This window comes from Pimephales promelas, chromosome 21 (genome assembly GCF_988280905.1).
Source record: "Pimephales promelas chromosome 21, fPimPro1.hap1.1, whole genome shotgun sequence".
Taxonomy (NCBI): Eukaryota; Metazoa; Chordata; class Actinopteri; order Cypriniformes; family Leuciscidae; genus Pimephales; species Pimephales promelas.
In genome coordinates, this window is record NC_142789.1 from 26,546,839 (window position 1) to 26,565,007 (window position 18,169).

Sequence of the window (18,169 nt, forward strand, 5' to 3'; positions counted from 1 at the left end):
GTCAGTGGTTCAAATTCGACAGTAAATTCAACGGTGACATCCAGGAACTGCAGGAAAAGCAATAGATTACCGAACATACTCTCCATCTGCATTAGTCGGCTTTACCAGCAGGGGGTGCACGCGCGTGTTGAAACAAAACAACAGGAGAGGCCTTCACAAAACGTCATTCGCTGAAAAGGACAGAGCGATGAGAAGTTATAATTTATATGTGTGTGGAAAAGGTTGATTAAGACACAAACACACGAGTGTTTACTCAAGTGTCTTATAAGATATAAGACCCTTATTCATCGTCTGGAATCGTTTAAAGCCATTTGAACAGTTTGCAGTTTTGCACTGAAACTGTCTTTAGGACCTTGAACCGTTTGGTTCCCAGTGAAGGGCATTATATGTAGAAAAATGCATCAAAAACCTTCATTTCTTTTCGACTGAAGAAAGAATAACTTGGATATCTTGGATGACATGGGGGTGAGTAAATTTTCCACAATTGGTCATCATACAGCTACAGAACAGTGTCCTACATACCATTTAATGAAGACAAACACAATTTACCCCTTTTCTAAAATTCCAAGGGCCATTTAAAAGAAAGAGACAATATTTTTGTTCACAAAAAAGGTTATTTTCCTGTCGTTGACTCTCCTATGGCTTGCCACTCTTCGTAAGTTTTATCCTCATGTCAAAGTGATCCTGCTCACTGAATAAAAACAAATAAAAAAAGAAGCTAAAGTTGAATAGGGCTACCACGGGTTTTTTCTGTGTTTCTTTAGTGTAACAATGTGTTCAGTAGTACATAAACAGTGTAGTCCATGCGTTGTTTACATCCGAGTGCCTCCATAATGGCCGCTCATCCGGGTTACCGCCCAGAATGTGACGTCGGTGAAAAGTTTGTAAGTATGTGTTATACGATTAAATGCAAATCAATAAACAAGTAAACAAACAATCATGAATGTACATTTGATTGCTTAGCCTACATGATTTGAATAGCAACGCATCTTTTGACCATTTTGGTAGATTAAGGTGAGACAACCCTAGTTTGTTTGTATGAATGGAACAAACTAATATGAACTAAAGCAAATTAACTCCTTTTATGCAGTAGATATGCAGCATACCCATATGCCATAATATAGCCGACTGGTGGTAATTTGAACACTGGGTGAAAAACAGGCCATTGCCTATTTAACAAATCAAATATTCTTTCTCTGATAAACACCTCAGTTGAAGTACTGCCATGTTGCTTAGAGAAGAAGACCATAAAGCTGGACTGAATGAAAGTCAAAAGGAATAATGAGATGGTTTTGTTATTAGGGTAGTCCTCCGTGTGTAATTGTGAGCATGAAGAAGCCAGCAATCATTGAAATGCTTATTTGCCTGCCATTTTAAATCCAGAACTCTTAATTGCACTAATTACAACAATTTTGTCATTTCAGCGCTCTTTGGTTCTTCCTGGTTCACCCCAATTTGAACGATCCTTCCTCAGCTGGGAAATATGAGGAAATCTCCATTCAGAAGACTGATCCTGTTTAATTAACTTGAGTTTAGGTATTGTATTTATTTTTAGGCCTAATATCATTATCCACTTTAGAAGCTGCTATCATTACGATTTTTCTTAGCACTATGATGGATAAAGCTTGAGTCAACTATTGATTACTAGAAATATAATATATATAACGTTTTTTATTTTAAATGTTTTGTATTTACACACACTCACACAATACTGAACAAGCTAAACCCTGCATTGGCAAGAAAAGATTCTTAAAGGGACACTCCATCCATTTGCATTAAGATTTCCATTGTTAGAAATCCAGTCATACTACTGAATGGTTGTGCAACCAGATGAGAGAAATCCACTATTTTCTTTTTTCACTTTCTCCTACAATGACAAAAATCGTCATTTTACGTCATTGTAGGAGGAAGTGTAAAAGAGGGGGATTTCTGTAAAGACTACAAGCATTAGATCCCACCCTTTCAAACCCGCCCACAGGGGCTTGGACCTAATTTGCTAACAGACCAATCACAGATCAGTGCCAGTGCGTTTGATTTCACCGGCAGAAACCTTTTGATAATTATGGACGTAGAGTAGAGCTCAACTCTAGTCTACATTGATGGGTGGAGTAGTGGGAGTAGCCTGCGGAGCTGAACATTGCAATGCACTATGGGGATTGTTGTCTACAATCCACAAGCACTAAAAAGTCATTTTCTGCCTTCTATCGGCCAAGAATGACCCAAATTAGAAATGTCTGGTACTATTCTACTACATATATGACCCACTTTCAATACATATTCATGTCTCCACTAGTGGAATTACCCTTTAAAGATATGGAAGACTTTACGCAAACATGCATAAAATAGCAAAAATGCTAACATTGACTATATTTACTGTTTTCTAAAATGTAATTCTGAATTATTGTAAGAAAAGTGTCCATGCTGAGGCCATAGGTCGGGAGGTGTATGTCTGCCAAGTAACTCTCACTCTTAACCACTAGATGTCGCCATTGAAGTGGTTTGCTCTCTAACCTGTTCAGCTTGTCACCTTGTTTGGCTCTGTACAATCGACCGTTAGACTCAGACACAGTCTGTGTCATTCATAGTGTGAACTGTCATTAATTTGGGTGTTTCTTATCCTAGTCTGTCAATGTTGCTGTTTAGTTCATCTTTTGTTTCTTTTTTTTTCACATTTACATTTCATTGTTAATGAGTTATTGGTGGCTTGCCAGTATACCAGAGGATGTCCAAGTCCAATCATCCATCATGAAAAACATGCCAATGGTGCTGCCCTCAAATCCACCCTAACAATAGGCTGTTCAGATAAAAATAGGCATGTCTGATTTTTGTTTCATACCGTGTTTGCGTCAAAGATAGGGCTTTTCGTTGAGCTTAGTTTTGGTCCCATTAGATCTTAAATACAACTCTAGCTGAGATGTGATTAAAGTCTTTCTTCTTGTTCGTTTGGCATTGCTAGTCACCTTTGTGGTTTTCTTCAATCAAATACATCTGAGCTTTGGCTGATGGCATATGCTGGGCAGACTAACAGTCATTACTGTTGAAGTTATTAACTACATCAATCAACTTTAGCAGAACCTATAGGCGATGTGCTTGACTGTGACTCCAAAGACCTTCCCCTGAAAACGGAACGTTGTTAACTTTAGTTTCATGCACTTTCATAGCAAAATGCATCTTGATACAAAACGCTATGAACTTAGGTTGCACCACAGCCGATATCTTTGCGGCCGACGTGCCTCGTGTTTGCTCGTCCCGGTCCCATGCAAGCAGAGATAATAGCGGACCAGCTGTGTGATCAGGAGCCGCCTGCGAGAGGACTCAGCTGTAGGGAGTGTGCCACCATGCCAAGACTCAGTGCCAGTCTGTCAGCTCCGTTTCAATTAGGTCTCAAAATGAGTTAATCTAATACAGGCCGGGGAGGACCAACTCTGCAAATATGCACTTTCTCTTTGCCTATGAACATTTTAGGCTAAAGTAAATACTTCAGTCTTTTTAGGATGATTTTACCAGCACAGATTAAACACGATTGTGAGCTGAACTACTTTGTTAGATTATCGCTTCCTGATTGCCCTTCATGATCCAAGGTCTAACTCAAAAGTCCTTATAATAGTACCAAATGTGATATTATACCTCATGTGGTTTGTTGTGCTGCTACTTCTCTTAAGACATTCATTCTGAGGACCTGACCTTCACATTTAGGGTTTTAGACTATAGGCTTGCCTTGAAGAACTTGCATGAACCCTTAATCTCTCCTGACCAATGCCGATACCATAGTACCATCTATACCACCGGGTCTCTTATGATCACCAGGGCTGCATTTATTTGATTAAGAATATCGCTTTTCTATATATTTTAGAATGTAATTTTTTCCTGTGATCAAAGCTGAATTGTCTGCATTATTACTTCAGTCTTCAATGTCACATGATCCTTTGCAAGCAGTGTTGGGGTGATGCATTACAAGTAACGCGAGATTACTTTTTTAATGCAAAAGTTACTTTTTCAAATAAGTAACGCAAGTTAGGTCGCTTTCCCATTTATTGGCTGACACCTCACCAGTCATGTTGAGAGAAATCTGGACTAAGTGCAGAGGCATTTGCGTGGGCTGTGTGAACATGATCGTTATTTTCGTTCTAGACTAAATGTGAGCAGGCATTTACTTGCACAAAACCAGATCAGAAAAGAGCTGTATTGCCAAGTGTGCTTGCATTCACAAGGAATTTTTCACACATATGCAAACAAGGAATATAGTAATGATATGTAAGTATCAGGGCTGTCAAACGATTAATCGCGATTAATCGCATCCAAAATAAAAGTTTGTGTTTACATAATATATGTGGGTCCACTGTGTATAATTATTTTGTGTATATATATATATATATATGTAAATACACACGCATGCATGTATATTTAAGAAAAAAAATATCTATATATAAAATTTTTATTTTTATATATAATATAAATTATATATAAATCTATATACAGTATATATGAAAATATTTCTTAAATATATACAAGCATGTGTGTGTATTTATATGTATATATATAATATAATTATTCACAGTGCACCCACATATATTATGTAAACACAGTTTTATTTTTGATGCGATTAATCATGATTAATTGTTTGACAGCCCTAGTAAGTATATGTTAAATAAATAGAAGTACTTTATGTATTTAATCTCACTTTATTTCCCAATGTCTTTGCTGCTGACCCTCGGTGAACCAATTCAACCTTACGAATAAGCAATATTATCACATTGTGTTTAAAAAGTCATTAAGAAACACAATTAGTGACTTTGTTAGTGAGTAACACAACATTGTAACACATTACAACGTTCCCCAAAACTGTTCACACGTCATTCTAATATGCTGAATTAGTGCTCAAGAAACATTTCTTATTGTCAATGTTGAAAACATTACTCTGCTGCTTAATATTTTTGTGGAAACCATGATACTTTTTTGTTCAGGATTCGATGATGAATAGCATTTCAGCATTTTTTGTAAATCGAAACTTATGTTACATTATAAATCTATTTTAATGTCACCTTTGATCAATTTAATGCATCCTTGATGAATACAACTATTAATTTCTTTAAAAAAATCTCACTAACTCCAAACTTTTGAACTAGAAGAGCTTGAGGAAAAGGCATCAAAGTACTGTCAGTCTGTTTGCAATGCCAGCAGTTCTCTGTGTTTTTCTCCCTTATTCTATTTTTCATGCAGGTGAATATGAGATTTTTGCTATTGGATATATAGCAGCCATCTATTAGAGCCACAGTGGTGTCTGTGCACAGCTTGGGATAGAGTCAAAATTAGTATTGATTGAATTTGATTGATTTGAGCAGCTCTGCTTGGGTGTGAAATTACAATTTTGCCATCTGGAAGAGAGGTCTGGGGACTTTTAAAGAGCACTCTGCCTTTCTTTAGTCACTGAGCTCACACTTTTTCTTTCTTTTGCAGCAGACATCCTGTTTTGCACAGAATCACAACAAAGAATCTGTTCCCTTTTTTGCAGCATGGCTGTGGGGTAAAATGCTTAATATTTTAATATCTCTGTTTCAAAGGTTTTACCACAATATTACAAATGCTTGTGATGCACTAACGAGGCGAACGATGAAACTTTGACGAAGATCACAGTGTCTTGATCACTCCTGGAGGGTTGTGTACCATTGAGTTTGAATTGAAAAATGGCCTTCAAATCTTATTTCAATTGCTCAATGTAAATGAAGGCAGCAAACCAGGTTTTTCCTGTGTTTTATCTGGGGTTTGAAACCAATATACTAAACACATTTATGCATGTGACAACTAGCCCTGGCCTATTAAGTCAAAAATGATTCTGTGGCGAAGTAAATACTACAGAAGAAACAATGTAATTTACATGAAAAAAGTTAGTTCAGGCAAGAATTTTAAAAAAGAAGTAAATTCTATAGTAGTATTCAATTCAATCATGTAGAAATGAAAGCGTAAATATCAACATTATAAAATTAAGTAAAACTTTTCTGAAACTAGTGTTCTCATCATGCACTGGGCCATGAATAATTAATGAGGTTTATTTTTTTTATTTTTATTTATAGGTTTTTTATTTTTTTAACGATCTATCAAATGCTACCGTCATTGTGTATTGTCTAAGTATTGAGGTTTGATTACTTAAACATTTCTGAGTAAATCGTATACTTAAAAGTGTAGTCTAATTCAATGTTATATTGGTTGAGTGAAATGTTGTACAAAGAAAAAATCATTTATATAATAGATATTACTTAACATTTAATTAGCTTAATAAAAATTACTTAATTTCTTATGTTACTTTCAATGTGTGACATTTACTCAAAAAATATCAGTGCAAAAACTTGCCTTTAAAAAATTAAGTAAATTTTACTCATTGTTTTTTTTTTACAGTGATTGTTTTAACATTATTGAACATGGAGGATGTAGATTATTTATTGTATTTCTCATGTAGGCAATAAATAAAAATAATGTTTTGTCCCAAAATTTAAATGAACCTCTATTATAATTATTATTGTTAATATGTTTGGGTTAAAACAAATCGCTACTGTCGCCTTTAGCTTGCTCATTTCATATTTATATAATGTTAAATAATAATACTAATTTATATGGGTTCATTTAATGCAGAGACAGTTATTCTTATAACATTTAAAATCCAAACATCCCACTGAAAAATAAATAAAATGACATTAAAAGGTAACTTTTTTTCATTATTTCATCGGTAATCTATGCGTTTCTCCAAGGCTGTAGATCTAGGACACAAGCGCGTTCACGCCGCTCCTCCGCCCTGCCTCTGTCCTCTTGCACGCTCCCGGCTCTGCGCGTGCTCGGTCGAGCCCTTCCGCTGGGCGCACGCGTGCGCGCTCCGCTCAGGATGCTGGGTTGTAGGTGATGATGGCGGAAGAGGAGCTGCGCTGAGTTTTCTCCCAGTTGTTTGAGATACACCCCTACCAGACGCTAGTCAGCAGATCTCGTCTTTGTCCTCCGTCTCACTCAGAGGGACTATGGGGAATGAAGCGAGCCTCGAAGGAGAGGGCCAGCCGGGGCAACCGGGAGGCGCTGTCCCCACGGCTGGAGCCCCGGCTTCCATTTCAGCACCAGCGGGCGGTGGACAGCTCCACAAGCCGAGCAACGGAGCGCCTGCCGGGGGAATGGGCACCGGACACGGCCCGGGAATGAACAGGTATCCCGAATCATTTCAAAAGCTTCTGGCACATGTATATTTGTGTGATTTCAATGCAATGCTTTGTGCTATACGATATGAGTCTGTGCCGTCTAATCTTGTGCTTTTCCATTTAAAAGAACTATAGTCACTTTTAGCCATATTCAGAATCGACAGTTATGTTTTTAACAGCCTTGCAGTTCACACCCGATGATTTACACCCAATGATATGCATTACCTAAACCTACCAAGCCAGTTGCCAGCTAAAAACCTCTATATGTGCATGAGATCGGCAATCAACTAACATATGCTGCACTCATGGGGTTATTTGATCTCTGACATACTTGATGCATAGATCTATTCACGTATGAGGGTGAATATGTACATAAGCAGCCATATGAGGATGTTTTGCTTTTGCATGTTTAATTTAGTGCATATTTCCATTCATTACAGACAGTCTTGCTCTGTCCAGATCCAAGCCATCTATAATAGTTTTTGAGCTTTAATGGTCTGAATACGTGATCGACGATATTGCCAGATGCATATTAAGCAAGCAGAGATTTTCACATGCATTCATCTGTATTTAGTAAATTTATACGTGTAATTCTGCATTCTGGTGCTATAGGCTAGGCTATAGAAGCGAGTCATGTTCTGAGATAATTTGAGGTGTGTCACACTTTTATTTATTAATATAAACCGCAGTTTGCTTTGGTATGATGTAGTCAGGGCTGTTAAATGAAGTGAAATTCTGCTTTGTCAACCACGCCTAACAGTGCTGATATTAAAATGCACTGGTACTAAAATCTCACTGTAAAAGACACTTTGAGGGTTCTGAGAGTGCAAGCGTGATGAAATGTTATTATAGCATTAATAATTTATCAAATTTTGACGAGGATGCATGTGACTCTGTTACACGTGCAAGCGAACATCTTTCACTACCTCTCTCTTCTTCCCCACCCCTCTCTCATATATATAATGTTATCTCTCCCTTTTACAATCTTTAAGCAATGTGAGAATTTTCCTTGCAGATTCAGAATTATTCAAACTTTGTATTGCAATTCATGCTGTTGTATTGCAGTGGTTTTGCTTCAGGAGACAGAATTTACATTGGATGTAAAGTGGCAACACAGCACAGTACCAGAATTGGTTATTGTACAAAAACATCTCTTGGATTTCAATAGTTTCGTGCTCTTGGCAGCCAGTAATTCATAGCACAAAACCAACATGACATCATGACTGGCACAAACTGGCTGGACCCATTTGTATTGTTTCATGTGTTTACATTGTGAAGCTTTCTTTGTGGTTTTTGGATGAGGGCAGGTCATGAGACTTGCGTTTACAATAACAGATGAATTTGTGCCAAAATAATAACGCATGGATACATGACCTTTAACAACTAAACATATAAGTGTTTTCCTTCTATTTTAAAAGTTGACAAGCCTATGTAATTTCCTATTCTAAATATGCACAATTATATGTTTAGTTGCATTTTATTAATATTATGTTTCTCTGGAACCCACTGGTTGAGAATCTCTGTTATAATTTGGATAAAAATTATAATCTGTCTTGCCTGTAACAGATAGATTTGTGTCCAAATTCTCTCTTTAAAAAGGTTATTTTCTGGCATCTATGTTTTCTTTAACGTCAGAACCTTTCCATTGCACAAAAGGTGCTTTTATTTTGTAAAAATAAAAGGTTATAGCTTTGTAAAATGTTCTTTTAAGAAGGTTCTTTGGGGAACCTAAAATGGTTCTTCCATTGCATCACTACGAAAACCCAAAATATGCACAATTAAACAGTTAATTGCATTTGATAAATTGCTTCTAGCATTGTTTCCATGCAACCCACTGGTTGAGAATCACTGTTATAAATTGGACAATATTATAATCTGACTTGCGTTTACAGTCACAGATGAATTTTGTGCCAAAGTCTAAACGATTAATCACATCTAAAATAAAAGTTTGTGTTTACATAATGTGTGTGTGTGTAGTGTGCACACATATGCATGTATATAGTTAAGAAAAATGTGTTATTAATATATCAAATATTTATATAAATGTATAATATTAATTTCGTATAAATATATATAAAGTATATACATGCAAATATTTCTTAAATATATACATGTGTGTATTTATATATACAAAATAATTATACACACTACACAAACATATATTATGCAAACACAAACTTTTATTTTGGATACTATTAGTCGCGATTAATCGTTGCCCATCCCTAGTGTTTACATAATACATGTGTGTGTGTGGTGTGTATAATTATTTTGTATGTATAAATACACACATATGCATGTATATATTTAAGAGAAATGTGTTATTAATATATTAAATATTTATATTTGTAAACACAAACTTTTAATTCGGATGCGATTAATGGCGATTAATCGTTTCACAGCCCTAGTCTGATTTGATGCACAACCCTTGACTTCAACATCAGAACATTTGGGACTTTTTTTCTTTTCTGTTGTACAAGTTGATACGTCTATTTATTTTCCTGTTCTAAATTTGCTCAATTATACAGTTAGTTGCCTTTTATTAATTGCTTTTAGCAGTGAGAATCATTGTTAAATACTGGATTAAATGCTAGACGTTCTAAATAAGACATGTTTTGCATTTTGCACAAGTTCGTATCAAGTGTTTTGAAGTGTGTATACACCGTGTAGCCAACCTGAAACATCGATTTACAATGCAATGATGCAAATGAAATGTATTTGTTGCAGGAAGGGTGACCTAGCTGTCGGTTTGTTTGTAGTCAGGCCTCTCGCAGTATTAGATTCTGGATGTCAGCGTTTCTCAATGGCCTGATTGGATTGTTCTAAAGCTAAAGTTGAATCTGTTTGGACGTGTGAGAAAAGTACAGATGCGTTTGTAGGCCATAATGTTACTGCTGCACGTACTGTCTGTCTGCGTCTGACCGGCTTCATTAAAACTCCTGAATGGGTGTGTATTCGCAGTCGTAGCCTTCCGTGAGTGTTTGAGGGAGGAACAAACCCACCGAGGATATTGCCACCGGGGCGGGGGGAACATTTGTTTTTCTCTCGGGTCGTTCCGAGACTCTTGCATTTTTTTTTTCCCGTCTCGCATCCGTCTCATGCTTTTATTGATGTACTGAAATGCCCAGATTTTTCTGTACAATGTCATCCCGTCATTCACACATACATGGTGTGTGAAAGGCTGCATCTCTGACTGATGTAATGTCTTACGTACCATATCAAGCCACTTCATCATTCACTGGTAAAGCGTGTGTGATGCCTACAGATGAGGTGAGACCTTGTGCTAATCTCCTCATGGGTTTCCTTCGCTCTGAAATCTTTGTAAACGAGTTTTAAAGTTAGCTGAACTGGTCTTTAAAATCACTTCACAGCATTGCGGTCGGCTTGGTAAAACTGCATACTTATTATAAGTCATAAATAATAACTACATTTTTCTCTAACTCAGCTTTTTTAAAGTATAATGTTCATTTCTAGTAGTAACAAGCTACCTATCACATGCGAATAGCCTGGGGAAGCCTGATTCATTTTAGTGAGTCATTTTATTTGGTTCATTTCAATTAACTGGATTTATTTGAATGACTCTGGATTGATTTTCTCCCCTCCGCCCCCCTTCATTTTGTAGTGAAATAAATATCGAGTTAAATGTTATGGATAAGTACTGTTCGAAAGTGTGAGAAGTTTGTTCTGCTCGCTAAGGCTCCAAAAAATACAATTTAAAAAAGCTATTTTCTACAAAAATGTAATTTATTCCTGTGATGCAAAGCTGAAGTCTTCATTGTCACATGATCCTTCAGAAATCATTCTAATATGCTGATTTAATTCATGTTTTTGAGAAACAATTATATTTTGTTTTTAGGATTATTTGCTGAATCAAGTTTAAAAGAACAGCATTTATTTTGAAATAAAAAAAAAAATTTGTAACATTATATACATTTACTTAATAACTTTTTATCAAAGTAAAGCATTTCTGAATAAAAGTACTAATTTCTTTCCAAACAAATCTTACTTTTCCCAAACTTTTAAACATTATTGTAAATTATGGTGATTTATGTAATATTTAGATTTAATTTGAGTGTATTAACAAAACAATTATGTCACTCTGATTTATTTATTGTACTTATGCCAGATAAATATGATCCTTTTAATTGAGGTAAATTGAAGTAAAAGGATATCGTCCCCTATAGCTTCAGTATAATTCATTCTTTTTAGTTGTAGCTATGTTAACTACTGAGGATTAGTATCTAAGAATCTAGCTTCAAATCTTGTGTTTTCTCATCATATTTAGGCTTTAAAATAAAACCGTTTCATTAAGATTGCATTAAGTTTCATGAATCTTATCACTTGGGGAAGCATGTTTGAAAATGTTCAAAATGTTCCCCTTTTGATTGACGGGCAAAATGAGGAACCAGAAGCTATTAGTGTGTTTGTATGGAGTGTGTAGGTGTTGTTTGTGCTATTAGTGAAACACGGACGAAGAGAAAGACAGGAGGAATGAGGGAGATGGATGGAGAGACAGAAGAGGATCCGGCGCTTTATTTCCCAGCAGATGCGATAGGAACATTGCTGTCTTAGCTGCCAAACATCACCCCCATAAAAGGGCCCTGAATTGTAATGACACAGAAATCGAATAAATGTTCTCCGTGAGCCTGCGGCATTCTTTTAGCGTTCTCTTTACGCTCCCGCTCAGAGTCTTTAAACCACCCCATTTATTAAGCCTTGGAAGAAAACAGATACAATATAGTGATGCACGCCGGCCCACATGTCGAAAGGCCAATTTTAAAAAGGTTAACGCCACATCCTCCCATTTCAAACCTCTTCCATCATATGACACTTAATCTTTAGTTGTTCACGGTTCCCTGGCCTTCAAACCTTACTGTACCAGCATGACATCTTCATTGTATGTCAGCATAGTAATGGTGGTCTGTTATAGCATAGCATAGCATAGCATAGCATAGTATAGTATAGCATAACATAGTATAGTATAGCATAGCATAACATAGTATAGTATAGTATAGCATAACATAGTATAGTATAGTATAGCATAGCACAACATAGTATAGCATAGCATAGCATAGTATAGCATAGCATAGCATAGTATAGTATAGCATAACATAGTATAGTATAGCATAGCATAACATAGTATAGTATAGTATAGCATAACATAGTATAGTATAGTATAGCATAGCACAACATAGTATAGCATAGCATAGCATAGTATAGCATAGCATAGCATAGTATAGTATAGCATAACATAGTATAGTATAGCATAGCATAACATAGTATAGTATAGTATAGTATAGTATAGTATAGCATAACATAGTATAGTATAGCATAGCATAACATAGTATAGTATAGTATAGCATAACATAGTATAGTATAGTATAGCATAGCATAGCATAGTATAGTATAGCATAACATAGTATAGTATAGCATAGCATAACATAGTATAGTATAGTATAGCATAACATAGTATAGTATAGTATAGCATAGCACAACATAGTATAGCATAGCATAGCATAGTATAGCATAGCATAGCATAGTATAGTATAGCATAACATAGTATAGTATAGCATAGCATAACATAGTATAGTATAGTATAGTATAGTATAGTATAGTATAGCATAACATAGTATAGTATAGCATAGCATAGTCTGAGTTGACAGCAAATGTGGCATAATGTTGATTACCACAAAAAGTCATTTCAACTTAACCCGTCATGGTTATGGTGAGGCACTTACAAGGGAAGTGAAGTTCAGAAATGTAAAACTTTGATATTTTTTTTTTTTAAATTAAGCACTGTCCTCTGTATTATGAGCTGTAAAGCTGTTTAAATCATCAATTTTAGTTATTTTAGGCTGTTAGAATTTATGACTTTATAGAGGATTGACTTCCTCACTGTAACCCAGATTTTTGCCTTTTTAAAAGAGTAGAAAGCACAAGTTGACGTTAATTGTGTGGTAATCCACTATATGCCACAAATGACAACGACTTGTACTGTACTGCACTACAGGTGAATAGGACTCCACACAGAAGTATAGTATAGCTTTTTTCACACGAGTCCTCGTAGGACTGTATCTCGAGCGAGAGGAGACATGAATCGAGTTTGTCAGTCTTCACCCATGTCTGTTCTTCTCATGTGGAGCTGACTCCCACTGGTTCTGTACTCTCCTTCCGTCACTCTGTGACTCATCAGTGGTGTTAACACAGGAGAGAGAGGAGTGAAGGGGACTGCTCAGCACTACGGATCCAAATGAATCTGATCCAGCAGACATGGCTGTCTACGGCTGCTGTTAGCCCCTTTATGGACTGCAGAGAGAAGAGAGAATCACAGTAAACGTTCACTCCTGCTCGGGGGAAACACTTAAGCCCCTTTGTACATGCGATTGTGCCCAATTTAGCATTTTATGTAGAGTGGTAGGATTAAAGAATTGTCATGCTGCGTATAGATTTGAATGTAAAGCTGCATTCAGAGGGAAACATGTCAAAGTGAGCTGGTCATGTGATGCTTAGGTTCCACGTGAGAACACTCTAAAAAAGCTGGGTTGTTTTAACCCAATTTTGTTTTAACCCAAATCTGGGTTGTTTTAACCCAAAAATGTAACCCAATGGCTGAGTTTGTCCATGTTTAACTCAAAATTGGGTTAAAACAACCCAGCATTTTTTAGAGTGAATATACAATAGACTTCTGTTTTTATGTAAAGGTAATTATAAGTCTATCTGTCCATCCATCCATACGTCCATTCATCCGTCCATCAGTCTGTCCATCCTTCCATCAATCTGTCCATCCATCCGTCCATCAGTCCATCCATCCATCCATCGGTCCATTCATCCGTCCAGAATATATAGTAGACTTCTGTTTTTATGTAAAGGTAATTATAAGTCTGTCCGTCCATCTACCCATCCATCAGTCTGTCCATCCATCTGTCCATCCATCCATCCATCATCCATCCATCAGTCTGTCCATCCATCCGTCCATCAGTCTGTCCATCCATCCATCGGTCCATTCATCCATCCATCTGTCTCTCCATCCATCCATCCATCAGTACGTCCATCCATCCGTCTGTCCGTCCATCCATCCGTCTGTCCGTCCATCAGTTTGTCAATCCATCCATTAATCCATCCATTCGTCCATCAGCCTGTCCATCCATCCATCCATCCATACACCCTCCAGTCTCTCCATCCATCCGTCCATCAGTACATCCATCCATCCATCCGTCTGTCCGTCCATCAGTTTGTCAATCCATCCATTAATCCATCCATTCTTCCATCAGCCTGTCCATCCATCCATCCACTCACCAGTCTCTCCATCCATCCATCCGTCCATCCATCAGTCCATCCGTCTGTCCGTCCATCCATCTGTCCATCAGTACATCCATCCATCCATCGGTCCATTCATCCATCCATCTGTCTCTCCATCCATCCATCCATCCATCAGTACATCCATCCATCCGTCTGTCCGTCCATCCATCCGTCTGTCCGTCCATCAGTTTGTCAATCCATCCATTAATCCATCCATTCGTCCATCAGCCTGTCCATCCATCCATCCATCCATACACCCTCCAGTCTCTCCATCCATCCGTCCATCAGTACATCCATCCATCCATCCGTCTGTCCGTCCATCAGTTTGTCAATCCATCCATTAATCCATCCATTCTTCCATCAGCCTGTCCATCCATCCATCCACTCACCAGTCTCTCCATCCATCCATCCGTCCATCCATCAGTCCATCCGTCTGTCCGTCCATCCGTCCGTCCATCAGTCCATCCATCAGTCCATCCGTCCATCAGTCCATCTGTCCATCAGTACATCCATCCATCCGTCCTTCCGTCCATAAGCCCACACAAATAAAAATGGACATGGCAAAACACGTGAATTTACTTATACACAATAATTTGGGGACAAAATGTTGCTCAGAACTAAGCCAAATCTGATAAAACTGTCCTTTGGGAACCTCTAGGTTTGTCCTCATTTTGAAAAACATAAATTACAAAAAAATAAAATAAAAAAAGAATTATAACATTTATTTATTTATTTCAATTAATAGTAATGATAAAGGGAAAAAAAACAAACATATATTTTTTAAATAAATGTAAAAAGTCTTTATTAAATTATTATTATTATTATTATTATTATTACAATTTCGGGTAAGTCCGTAGTAATTATAATTAGGTTTATATAAAAACAATAAATGTCTATGGTATGTCCACATTTGGATAGTCAAGCATGTACACATCCGTATTGTTTCTTTATATCTATTCGAGCAGATAGATGGTCTTGTGAGTTGTCTGAGAGTGAAATGTCATATCTAAATTTGCCATACATTTTAAATAGAGTGACCACAGAAAGTACAATGATTTCCTGCATTGAGACACAGAGTAGAAATTGCTAATCAGTGATCCATTATGTTTTTTTTATTATGTCTGCATTCATGAATAATTACCTGAGCACTAGACAATTATAAGGAGTACATGCTTCAGTTAATGACACAATCAATCATAGCAGACACAAAAAGTCCTTGATTAAACACAAGTTATCACGTATCGAATCACCCTGTCAATAACCATGGCCCTGCTTGTTTAACTCACCAACATTTAAAGTTTAAATCTGTAAAGCACTGGTGACCGACGTGTCTCAAGGGTATGTCAGCAAACAATGTTACAGACTGCATCCCTTATGCACTAACATGGGGTATTTGATCAAATATACAGTAAAAACAGCAACATTGGGAAATTACAATTGAAAGTAAGTGTTTTCTATTGCAATATGTTCGAAGATGTAATTTATTCCAGCACATGATTCACATGATCCTTCAGAAATCATGCTGATTTGCTGCTTAAAGGTGTAGTATGTGATTTCCGAGAATTGTTGTTGAACACTGTTGACATTTGAAATTAACCCAAACAAACACACCCCCCCTTCATTGCTCCGCCCCGGAAATGCACGAACACACAATGCAATTGTGGATGTCTCTTTATCATAGCTGAAACACAGCAAAATAATGCTTCACGAAAAATAAAGTGAAGATGACGAATGAACGAACGAACGAATGAAAAGGAAGCACAAAAGTTTTAACACATTTTGTTTGTTGTGTTTAATTGACACCCCAAACCAGGCAGAAAGTCAAATCTTTTCACAAGCGAGTCTTGAACAGCCGTCCTGTTGCAGATGGTACTTTTAAAGACGGCCTATTAAGGTTTTTTCTTTTTTTTTTTGTACATTGTCAACTTTGCTGTTTGACTTTGACTTTGTCAACTTTGTTTGAAAAGCTAAAAAGCACAAAGTCACTCCAAAGGTAGTTCTTCTCTATATCAGTGCGCACTGTTTCTGAACTTATGAATGATTCGATTTGTATTCTTGATTTTTCTTCCGGAAACAAACATGTCACAATATTCCTCATTTAAATCTTCCCTGCCTAAGGTGTACATAAAAAAGGGAAGAGACCAGGTTGAGTTATAAGTAGGGTTGGGCATCGTTTTGATTTGAACGATTCTGATTCCGATTCTTCCTTTCGATTTCGGTTCTTTTCGATTCTCGATTCCGATTCGTTGAGGGGTGGAGTCAAAACGTGTCACAGGCTCATTTCACAGAGGAACATTTTATTTTGATTCAATGAGATTTAGTTTTGTATTTAAACACACACACACACACGACCCACAGAAAAGACGCGTGTCAGTATCGATTTCACTTTCGGGCTTGAACAAACCGTAACACACACAAATTATGCCAAAATGTCTGTAGGCCTACAATACCGTTTTGCGGCTCTTTGTGTCGTGAAAGATTGCCTCGGTTAAAGCAAAGTTCAAATCCACGACGTTAATCTACTAACGCTCATGACTGCTTTGTTGGACACAAATGGTGGATTTAGATTGGTCAGAATGTCAATCAAACTCCCTGCTAAGTATAAATTAACACTAATTTAAAGATGAACTGAACTGAAATTTGAAAAAAGGTGATATAACAGATGTATTTTATTTATTCTCATTGGTACAATTTTTAAAATGGCAGAATTTGTTAAAAGGGATAAAATGGTACATTGAAAGTGTTGTTTTTGTCACACGGGCGCCGCCATGTTGGATTTCAACGTTCGACTACGTCACTGGCATGGTAAGCTACTCCGTACCCTACCCGCACCAGCAGAACAGCCGTAGCTTGTAAACAGTCTGAGGCTAAATGACATGGCTGAGGAAACAGATTTTTTAGCGACACGCTATTTAGAGATGTGTACTTTCGTCAATGAGTACATGAAACGTCTGACAATGCATGAATTTTTTTATTTACACAAGTTACAAGTTCAACGCATCACGGCATCACGTTAAACGTTACTCGAATCCTTGATATTCGGGTGAGGGGGAAAAGATCCCTGATGTATAGTTCACTGTAGAGGATGGGATTCTCCTTCCTAAATGCACCCTCGCCCATAGAGTGAACTGCCAGTCCGCTGTTAATCTAAACAGTATGAGTAAAGTATAACAAGTTAGCCCAGCCTAGTCACGTAAAATACCCTAAAATACCCTGCTACTCGCGTCTCAGCTCGGACATCCATTAGAGACAGCATAGCCTCCTCCAACAGGTTTCTCTCACCGAACAGCATCCGAAATGAACGGTGCATGGTGATTCCTTTTTTCGCCGATCAATAAATGTTCCAGGTTGATCTCTCTGCAACAGATCGTCTCCGTGCAGTGTCTATGCTCCACAGCGCTCGCGCCCACAGTAACTTTCCCCCAAACGATCCTGTACTGCAAGTGAAGCCTGAAACTGATCGTCCTCCATCATGTGGTGGTCGTCAGACACTACCGGCCTGTCCTTCACGGGCTCAAATGCGTAATCCATGCCGTTAAAAGTGCTCATTTTCGTCTATGTATACAGGACCACAGCTGTTGTCTATGGCGCTCCGCGGGTCCTACCATGCTAGTGACGTCATCGAAATTGCCAGCGCTAACAAGCGCAGTTTTGCTTTGCTTAAAAAAAGCTATATTGATTTTTTTTTTTAAATGTTT

General features: G+C 37.3%; 1 protein-coding gene across 3 annotated transcripts in view; it reads left to right on the top strand.

Moving 5' to 3' along the window:
* The first annotated feature begins 194 nt into the window (after positions 1–194).
* Positions 195–18,169, top strand: part of bsnb (bassoon (presynaptic cytomatrix protein) b) — a 96,720-nt gene continuing 78,745 nt past the window's right edge. For 2 of the 3 annotated variants that reach the window (XM_089124921.1, XM_089124923.1), the window contains exons 1-4: positions 196–465; positions 1,425–1,536; positions 5,458–5,524; positions 6,744–7,183. In XM_089124921.1, coding sequence (XP_088981047.1) covers positions 7,005–7,183 — 179 coding nt within the window. In that variant the 5' untranslated portion in view covers positions 196–465; positions 1,425–1,536; positions 5,458–5,524; positions 6,744–7,004. Of the gene's footprint in view, positions 466–1,424; positions 1,537–5,457; positions 5,525–6,743; positions 7,184–18,169 lie in introns of all 3 variants that reach the window. The other variant, XM_089124922.1, reaches the window with a different exon arrangement.